The 10,783-nt window shown below is 36.7% G+C and overlaps 1 protein-coding gene across 1 annotated transcript in view; it reads right to left on the bottom strand.

Moving 5' to 3' along the window:
• The window catches only part of DNAH8 (dynein axonemal heavy chain 8), a 383,298-nt gene that overhangs the window by 368,035 nt on the left and 4,480 nt on the right, over positions 1-10,783 (bottom strand). The window contains 4 exon segments of the mRNA XM_023734112.1: positions 3,716-3,879; positions 4,718-4,907; positions 7,151-7,302; positions 9,674-9,758. Coding sequence (XP_023589880.1) covers positions 3,716-3,879; positions 4,718-4,907; positions 7,151-7,302; positions 9,674-9,758 — 591 coding nt within the window.

Below are 10,783 nucleotides of genomic sequence, written 5' to 3'. Positions count from 1 at the left end.
CAAGACATTTTTATAGAGAAAACAAGAAGGCCCTCGCCCCCTCGTTGCCATCAAGTTGATTCCAACTCATAGCAACCCTATAGGACAGAGTAGAACTGCCCCATAAAGGTTTCCAAGGAGAGGCTGGTGGATTCAGACTGTTAACCCTTTGATTAGCAGCAGAGCTCTTTAACCTACACTACCAGGTCTCCGAAAATAAGAAAACATACTTTAATTCCACAAAAGAAGATCTAAATAAACGGCATTACATAACATATTCATGGATGGAAAAATTCAATTATATAAAGTTGGCAATTTTCCCTAAATTAATTTATATATTCAATAAAATTCCAATCAAAATCTCAATAAGGTTTTTCACAGTACTTGATAAGCTCAAGTTAAAATTAATTTGGAAAGACAATTAAACCAAAAATAATCAATGCAATTTTGAAGAAAAACACAAAGAGAATTACCATACCAAATACTGATATAATAAAAATCTATAGAAATTAAAACAGCATAGTATGACTACAAAAACAAATAACTAGATCAATGGAACAGTCAAAGAGGTCTAGAAACTTGGTATATGACAGAAGTGACATTATAAATTTGTTAGGAAGAAGTTCTGGGACAATTGGCTACTATAAAGACGAAATTAGATTCTTACCTCGCATCATATACAAAAACAATAATCATTCCAGTAGTAAAAACCTAAATGGTAAAACTTCTAAAAGAAAATATAGGTGATGGGGGTAAAACTGTAAAGCATGGAACTGAATATCATAATTGTTAAGATAATGGTTACCACTAGGGAGAACAAAAACCCATTGTAGTTGAGTCAATTCCAACTCACAGCAACCCTATAGGACAGAGTAGAACTGCCCCATAGGATTTCCAAGGAGCTGCTGGTGGATTCAAACTGCCGACCTTTTGGTTAGTATCCAAGCTCTTAACCACAACACCACCAGGGGGAACAAAAGGGAGTTAGAATTGGGAAGAGGAATGAAGGGGGATTGTAAGGTGCTGATAATATTCTATTTCTTAACTTGTGTAGGAGTTACACAGGTGTTCATTTTACAACACTTTGTTTCTTTTATTTTGTTCATTTCCATCTATTTCACTATTTTAAAAAACATTAAAAATTTAGGAAACAATGTTCATAACACTGGGGTAGGAAAGGGTTTCCTAAAGAAAATACAAAAAAGCATAAGGTTCCTAGTCAATGGAGGTATCCGAGTTGAGGCAGGATTACCATTTGCAATTAATACATTTAACTACATTAAATATTTAAATGTCCACATGACTAAAAGCATTATATCAAATGAAAAGACACACCACAAGGGGGTCCCAAGAAAGGATAAAAATTCAGAAAATAGTATTTAAACTCCATCAATTCAATAAGATAACATCAAGCAATCCAAAAGAAAACTGGGCAAAGGATATAAACGGGCAATTCAACAAAGAAGAGGCCTAATAAGCCATTTAAACATTGCTTATGGTGGTTTTTACCAAATGGAAATTGTACATTTTTATCATATAGTCAAATCTGTCAGTTTTTTCTCTGATGGCTTCTGAGCTTTGTATCTTGCTTAAGAAGATATTGAAATACTCCTACATTGTGTTCTGGTTCATTTACAGTTTGTTCTTTTTAACATCACTTTTTTGAGATGGGCTTCTTTCACTCAACGTGTTTTTGAGATTTATACATGGTGTTGCATGATCAGTAGTTCTTTCTTTTGAATTGCAGTATATATTCCACTGGATGAGTATATCACAATTTGTTTATCTATTTTCCATTTGGATTGTTTCCCAGTGTTTGATGATTATGATTAGGGTTGCTATGAACATTCCTGCATAAGTCTCTTTAGAAGACACATATTTTTATTTTTATTGGGTATATAGCTAGGATAGAAACTGCTGGGTCACAGAGTAGCTATATACTTAATTCTATAAGAAACTGTTAAATGGTTTTCTAATGAAGTTCTACCATGTTACACTCCCACCAGCAGTGTATGAGGGTTCCAGTTCTCCACATCCTCACTAACACTTGAGAATGACAGTCTTTCCTTTTAGCCATTTTAGTGGTCTCTCATTGTGGTTTAATTTTCCATTTCCCTTATAACTAATGATGTTGAGCACTTTTTCACAAGCTTATCTAGATATCTTCTTTGTAAATGTCTGTCCAAACGTTTTGCCCATTTAAAAAAAATTGAGTTGTTAGTCTTTTGATTGTTTATTTATTGGAAGGCTTTATATATTCCAGATATAAGCCTTTTGTCAGATATATGTCCTACAAATACTTTTTCCCAGTCTGTGGCTTACCTTTTCACTTTTTAAATAGCATCTGTTAATGAACAGGCATTTTTACTTTTTATGAAATCCAATTTATTGATATTTCCTTTCATGATTAATGCTTTTTGAGTCACGTCTAAGAACTCTTTGCCTATATTAGGGTCATGAAGATATATTCTCCTATGTTTTCTTCTAGAAGTTCTCTAGTTTTAGTTTTCTTATTTATGCCTATCCATTTTGAATTAATTTTTATGTATGGCAAGAGGTCAAGTTTTATTTGAGATGTAATATTTTTAAAGATGTCTCCCATTTCCTGCATTGACTCTGCTTAATTAATTGTAGGCCATTTGCTACAATTGCTCAACTTGGTTTCCTTATTTCAGGTTGCTCAGTCTCCTTATGTCTAGTTATTTTCTTCTGCTTGCTCATTTTTATAAAGAAGAACTAAACTGATTGCTCAAAATAATTGCAGAGGGTCTCCTCCGCCATTGTGTAGGACAGGGTTTGATTTCTACAGTGGGTTACAACTTCCTCCAGCAGCATATTAGGTGGCAGCAGGAATTCTCTGGTGGGCAATTACCTACTTCATTTACCAAGTGACATCTGGAGGCACTAGGTCTTGGTGGAGTTTCCAAAGCCCTCCAGTTTTAACAATTCAAAATGCACTTCAGTCCTACTGGCATAATTCTCAGAGGGATAAATTAGGAGATGCTTTCCTCTATTCCTTGCTTGCTCAAGATTTTTCTCCTATAGTTTTCACTTAATTGAAGACTTTCTTCTCTAGTTCCACTGTCCCATGCTCAGGGAACTAGAGAGCAGTGAACTGGCAACTAGAGTTCTCTTTCAGCTTAGAGCAATTATATAGTATCTGGTTTTTTTTGCTATGTTTGTAGTCTGAGTCAGAGCCTTTCATAATTCTGACATATACCCCATTCCTATCACTGCTTTTCTTATGCTAGAGAAGATTTATTTGGCTACAGAGCTGCAGACTTGCTACTATAGAACTGATATGAATGAGGCTAGTCTGAATCTCTTTGACAACACAGGCCATTGATCAACCATGAGATATTTACTTAGTGTCTAGCACTATAGATATCTTCTCTTAATTCTGTCCTTTTTCTCTCTTATATGGAGAGGATAGACAATAAATATAGTAGTGGGGATAAATGCTAGATACTCTTGATTCTTCACTGCTATATTCTCAACCCGTATTTGTTATGGTTTCCTCCTTAAAGTGAGAAATTACCTGAAAGTTGATTTTAAGTGGTCCATAAAGAATAATGATTTAGCACTAGAGTCAGGAATAGACCAAGGTTCATAACAGTATCTGAAAGAAAGAGAGTCTGGAAGATTCTTCCCTTTACTTTTAGGGACAAAATTCAATGGCTAGGACACCAATGAGAACTACGACTCGTATCTGACACAATTACTTGGATTAGCCCACCTGTTCAATTTGTTTGTACCATATCATCAGCACGTCCTCTAGCTGATGAACAGTTTCTGAATTGCCAGCTGCAGCTGTTACTTCTTCAAAGGTCTGTAATTTGGTAAAATCAACATTGCTTATCGTCTTCAACTTAACTGTTCCCTCTATACTTATTCTAGCACCTAAAAAGGAAAAAAAAAAGTTAATAAAGAGATGGTTATTTAATGTCAACATGCTAAATGTCAATGTGGCATTTCAAGCTGCAACTACGGAAATTTTAAAGCTCTAATGCTTTACAGAAGTATACTACAATTCTAATTGGACATCAGACTGTTACTAGATAATTTGTTAATAAAATTGTATAATTTAACAATATAAAATAATAAGATTATGTTTTCAAAGTAGATAATAACGAAGTATATATTTTAAAATATGGTGATATTTTTGGAGCCCTGGGGGCGCAGTGGTTTAAGCATTTGGCTGCTAATCAAAAGGCGAGCAGTTTGAATCCACCAGCCGCTCCTTGGAAACCCTATGGGGCAGTTCTACTCTGTCCTATACAGTCGCTATGGGTCAGAATTGATTCACTGGCACCAGGTCTGATTGGAGCACTGGTGGCGCAGTGGTTAAGAGCTCAGCTGATAACCAAAATGCCAGCAATTCAAATCCACCAGCTGCTCCTTAGAAACACTAGGGGGCAGTTCTACCCTGTCCCGTAGGGTCACTATAAGTTGGAATCGACTCAACAGCAACAGGCTTGGTTTTTTGATTGGAATATAGGAGGAAAATCGTCCTGCTATCATGGAAAACAAAAATAAAACATATTTTAGTTCTGCTAAAATCTCTGGGAATGAGGGATTCTAATGACTTGATAACTTACCTCTAGGTCTCATAATTACATTGGTTAGCATCTTATTTTAAGATGTAAAATTTTTTCTCTAACGCTTATTTTTAATAATGTATCTTATAGTTAATTTGCAAATTTTTAGTAATTTACTTAACATTACATTTTACACTTACCATCTAAAAATGAAAGGTATCTGCTGATGGTTTCAGTGAATACGTGTTTATCAGACTCTCCTTGTTTGGACTGGTTTAAAGCACCCCAATTATTCGTTGCAAGAATAGCTGGCAGAAATACATTTGCCAACATATTTCTAATTCCAATTAAGAGTCCTTCCGTTGCATCCAGAACAGTAAATAGCACTTCCTGGAAGGGTGGCATCCAAATGTTATTTTATATGCTAATCCCATTAAAGAACTGAAAATCATAATCTATTTTACGTACCATAAACATAGATAATTAATACATTTTAGAAACTACCAGGGAAACTTAAGTGTTGTGCAAATTAGAGTTCTAAAATCAATAAACATTTTAACCATTCACATGTTTGTTCATCAAGGAGACACTTCCTTCCATGCTTTCAGTTCTGCATAGGGAAGGAGATGTGGCCTGGAGCCTACACAAAAGTCCTCAGCTGAAAGGTTGCCCTGTCCATGAGAAGGAGACCAGAAAAAAACTCTTATCAAGCCAGGGAACTAGCAATGATAAACTAGTCTTCTGTCCAGAATTTTGGATGGAAAAAATGATCAGCCACAAGAAATCAGAAGCCCACCCACCATAATTGTGAATCTAAGTTAATACTAATTAAGTGATATAGAAATCCCAAGCCAAGAAATTAACATGAAAAGTTTGTCCAGGACTACTAAAAATTGTTCTGCTTTTGGTAGCTGAAAGTGTGTGGCAGTAAAGAATACAGTGACTACTAGTACAGTTTCATGCCATTGTCTTAATTGTGCCTTGATTCTGCAACATCAGCCAAATACCAATCCAATGAGAACACTTAACAGAACCTCTACTTTCTTTATCCACCACCCATCTGTCAATTTGTCATGCTGTGGAGGCTTGCATGTTGCTGTGATGCTGGAAGCTACACCACCAGTATTTCAAATACCAGCAGGGTCACCCAGGATGACTGGTTTTAGTGGAGCTTCCAGACTAAGACAGACTAGGAAGAAAGACCTGTTGATCTACTTCTGAAAATCAGCCAAGGAAAACCCTAGAAGCACCAAAGAACATTATCTAACATAGTGCTGGAAGATGAGATTAACTGATCATGAAGATGGTGCAGGACCAGGCAATGTTTCATTCTGTGATACATAAGGTCACCATGAATCAGCCAGCGCTTACTCAATTGCAACTAACAACAACAACAACTTTCTTTGAACTATGAGCATATATAACTGTGATAAAATAAAAACTAAATTTTTAAAACAGCAATGGATTAAAATATAGGATAGACAAGTTAAACAGAGAATTAGTGAAGTGGAAGATAGATCGAGGAAGTGAAATGGAAGACTGAGGAAACACATCCGCAAATAAAGACGTCATAGTGAAACTGCTGAACTTCAAAGACAATGAGCAAAAGCAAATAGAAAAGACAAATTACCTATGAAAGAAGAATTACACTAACAGCAGAGGTCTCATCAGCCAGAAGAGATACTAGAAGACAATAAAATATCTACAAAGAGTCAGGGGAAAATAACTGCCAACCTAGAATCCTAAACCAAGCTAAGCAACCTCTCTTAAATCAGTCTTTTATCAGAAGCAGAATAACAACAAAATTAGATTGGATTTCAGTTATCATTCTCATTGTAAAAGGTATTGAGATCTTCTAGGAATAATAAAAAGAACTAATATTTGTTGAGGACCTACTGTGTGTCAGGTAATAGAGTCACAATTTTCTTATATTATGATTTAGTCTCAGAACAACCATGCAAGGTGTGTATTACTATTCCCAATTTAAAAATGTAGAGACCTCTCAGAAAGCATACACCACTAGTCTGTGGTGAAGCTAAGAGGCAAATTCAGCTCTAAAAATTCCCATTTTTTCCCTTCTGCCATCCTGCCTTCCCAAAACCATTAAAGAGTTAAAATACTGAGTGAAGAGGATGGTAAAAAAAACTAATACATACTTAATATCATATGAACAAAATCAAATGTGTTCCTAGGAAATAAAAGAATGGAAACTATTAGCACACCATCAGAAATGAGATTTTGATGAATTTAAAAAGCAATATCTAAATAACAGACTAGGAAGAATGGCCTGGCAATCTACTTCCAAAAATCATCCAGTGAAAACTTGATAGGTCACAACGGAGCACTGCCCGATCCACATCTGACCATGAGGATGTCACAGGACCAGGCAGGATTTCATTCCATTGTGCATGGGGCAGCTATGACTCAGAGTTGACTAAATGGCAACAACAACAGCATCTAAAGGATAGATATCACTAAATTCTATTATAGCTAATATCTCAGTTTGTTTGAATATGTGAATATATTATTTTCATGGAACATAATTCAGTCCTATATATAAAAAGGGAGAGAAAAGTAAAGTAAAAATGTGACTGTGAAAATACAATCAATTTGGAGAAAATGTTTAAACCTGCCTCATGAATGTTTTTCATATTTATAGCAACATCATTGCGACAGCGAACAAAAAATACACACACTCCTTTTAATTTCTCCGGGGCTGCGCTGTCTACATACAGTCTCATCATTTTTGCTCCTTTGGTTACTCCAGCAATAGTTCGACCACATTCTGAAAAGAAAAGTCAAAACTTTTGTGATAAATAACTGTGACCCTGACACCACTGTTTCTTGTTTTACTTTATTGTAATAGGTTTTCAATGTGGTATTGGAATAAATTTTGTTGTCTATAAAAAGATGGCAATAACTGCAATTCTTAAATATAATGCTGTGGCTATATTTTCAGCACTAAGGAACTATACATGCAGTTGTTCTAGAAAATCACACATTTCTTCCCTTTGTTACTGTGGAAGGGGGCAGTCCAAGTGCAGTCTACTGCCTTTCCCTGTGTCCCACAAATGAACCTGTGCTTAGGACCAGGTGTGTTAGCCTGACTTCTTGAACAGGATATGGACATGGGCTAACCCCCTTTCTGGGGTATCCTGACCCAAAACATATCCCAAAGCAGCTGGTGGACTATCAGCACATCCTACCTCTCTTGCCCTGAGCGCATGTCAGCATTCCCAGGAACTGCTTTACTAAGTGTGTGCGTTATACGGCACCTGGCCAACCCCACGTCTGTATCTGTTCTCAGCAGGAAAGGAATGGGGTCCTTCTCCTGCAGCACAATAGGAGTACACGAAGACTACCTCCCTGCATCAGCTGCAGAACAAGATCCATAGGCCATAGGGGACTGATGCCCACTATTGAAGCTGACCTTGTTCTGTTTCTTCGCTGTGTAAGTAAAGTGTTGTTCCATCCAATGCCTGTGTGTGAGTTGTGTCTTTCTTGGCCACCCCAACACCTGCAAACTATGGGGTGGGTTACTGTCCTCTATGTAATGGGACTCTTCTCCTGGAGATGGATCCCATTTTTGTAAAATATGCATATATACCAAAGAGGCTATAGAGGGCTATTCATCAAGGAGTTAACAGTGCTTCCTCTGAGTGAGTGGGACTATGACTGGCTTTTATTTTTCTTCTAATTGTAGACATTTTCTTATTTTTTCTATGATTTTCAGCTTTTTTTAAACAAGTTATGAAAACAGGGAAACAATCTCCTCAGGATAAGAATTGTGAGAGACAGAAAATCCATAGAGCAGTTTAATCACTAACCATGAGTTTGCAGATTTTGTTGGGGAAGCAAAACTTACATATATTAAATATTTAGATAAAAGTAAAAGAATATAATAAAGTTCTGTATTTTATGATGCAAACTTGAAATGAGACAGGAGTTTCGAGAATAGTGATTGATGTGGGTTGGAATACTCTGGGAAGGCTCTGTAGAAAAGAAAATGCATGAGGTGATCCAGAAGGAGGGGTGGGGTTTGGCTGGGTGGAAAGGCATTCTGAGAGAGTCAGGAGAGCAAGGAAATGAGCACAGAAATGACTCTGGTTATGTCCAGAAAACAATGAAGACATTGGCTTACAGGGAGCAGCAGCTTCACGATTGGGAGGATAGTAGATCAGACTAGATAAGTACTGTGTGTCCAGATTATGAGGAGGCCTTAATAGATAAATGAGGGGTATGAGGCCAACCCAATAAATAGCAGGACAATAAAATATTTACTTGGCAGGAATAAGTAGTGAGAATCTGCTAACAAGGAAGATTGGTTTTCAATCTGGAATACTACGGTAGGCATGAGCTACGGGCCTAGCCTAAGGCAGCAGGGGAGAAAAAACCAATAGGAGGGACATGTTGAAGGTAAAATCCAAAGGACTTAGAAACTAAGTAGTCTAAGACCAAAAGGATGGCTGATGTACCCTAGTTATTAAGGCAAAAGTTTAACAAACCCGGTTAATCATTTTAGGAATAATGTGTGCCCTTGGGTGGTACAAATAGTTACCACACTTGGCAACTAACTGAAAGTTTGGAGGTTCAAGTCCACCCAGAGGCACTTCTGAAGAAAGGCACTGCAATCTACTCCCAAAAAATCAGCCACCGAAAACCCTACAGAGCACAGTTCTACTCTGACACATATGGGGTCGCCATGAGTTGACTCAACCACAATTGGTTGTTTGTTTGTTTGTAAAGCTAGATATTCCAACTGTCAGCTGCAGCAGGCACAAGATGCTGACCCAGTACCACAGAGGGCAGCTGCTGGCCTCTGGAGTGGTTTCAAGACTATTTCTACTCATCTGAAAATATGTTTAAAAATGACTCCACCTGTTTCAGGGAAAATGCAATTAAACTCCAGTGAGGATCCCTTGAAGAAGTCAACAGTTTCTATATGAAATGTCTTCTCCTTAAATTATTATAGTAATGTTTGAAATATATATTTGGGCTGAAATTACATTGTTTCTTAATATATTTATTTACATGTAAGTTTCTGGTAATATCCTCTTTATAAATATAGGATTATGTATGTATAAAAGGAAAAATATATAGCACTTTAACGTTTACTAACTCATTGCTCACACATTATCCTTGTAAAATATCCTTACCTACGCCAGGTACATCTCCTTCCTGGTACAAAAATTTCAATGTCTTACAACCATCTTTCACAAAAAAATTACCAAATGCTTCCAGCTGTAAAATAAAAGAGGAAATGATGATCAATATAATGACTAGGGGGCAAAAAGAACATGAACCAAGCCCTGTGCTAGGCACTTCACATATTTCAATCCTCACTATTTTATAGATAAAGAAAACAAGGCTCAAAGAGTTTACTCAAGGTACACAGAGAATAAGTATCAGAGGCAGGATTAGAATGTGGACTAATTTAACTATAAAATTACTGTGGAATATAGGATGAATTCTATTCCATATCTACATCAGTAATCTACATATTGGGCAGCCACTTCACCTGGCTTTGCCTCACAGAATCTTGTAAGGGTAAATGGGTAAGTCCAACTGGAGGTAAATACAAGGAGTTACTATTAAGAGAAACTATTCTTAGAAAGCTGACTTGGGGAGCAGATAATTTGCCTTATTAATTGTTTTATTTTGACCAATTACGATGTAGTTATGTTTTCAGTAATTGTAATTTGACTCATATTAGTATAAAAACAAGTTATTATAATGAGGTTCTTCCATATTTTTCAACATGAAACTTTCATTCAATTACTTATGATTCAGTATAATATCTTAGCGAATAGAAAAATAAATAGGCCACATAAACAAAAGCCTTCACACATCATATGGGAAATACAAAGTACCCCCCTTTAAGCAGTCCCACTGATTCCACACAGAAGTCTCTCTCTTGGGCAGTGGGTTTCTCTTCACTTACTGATCACTTGGAGGAGGTATTCTAGGTGTAGCAAAGCCACTCCTCCTAGGACAATGGTTCTTAGACTTTAGTGTGTATCAGAATCTCCTAGAGGGCCTTTAAAAACAGGATTGCCCGGCTTGAGAATTTGCATTTCTAACAAGTTCCACGTGATGCTGACGCTGCTGGTCTTGAGACCACGTGTGACAACCACCACCCTAAGACGTTAAATGGAGCTACAAAGATGTACCTAACTCAAGCTCTTAATTTTATATGCTTCCACCACCCACATAAACTCAAATCTCTCCCATAATTACAACCTAAAAGATACAAAATCTGTCTGCAC

This window comes from Trichechus manatus, unplaced genomic scaffold (assembly GCF_000243295.1).
Source record: "Trichechus manatus latirostris isolate Lorelei unplaced genomic scaffold, TriManLat1.0 scaffold00065, whole genome shotgun sequence".
In the NCBI taxonomy this organism is placed as follows: Eukaryota; Metazoa; Chordata; class Mammalia; order Sirenia; family Trichechidae; genus Trichechus; species Trichechus manatus.
Note: the sequence above shows the minus strand (reverse complement) of the source record. Positions and strands in the feature narration are given on the sequence as shown.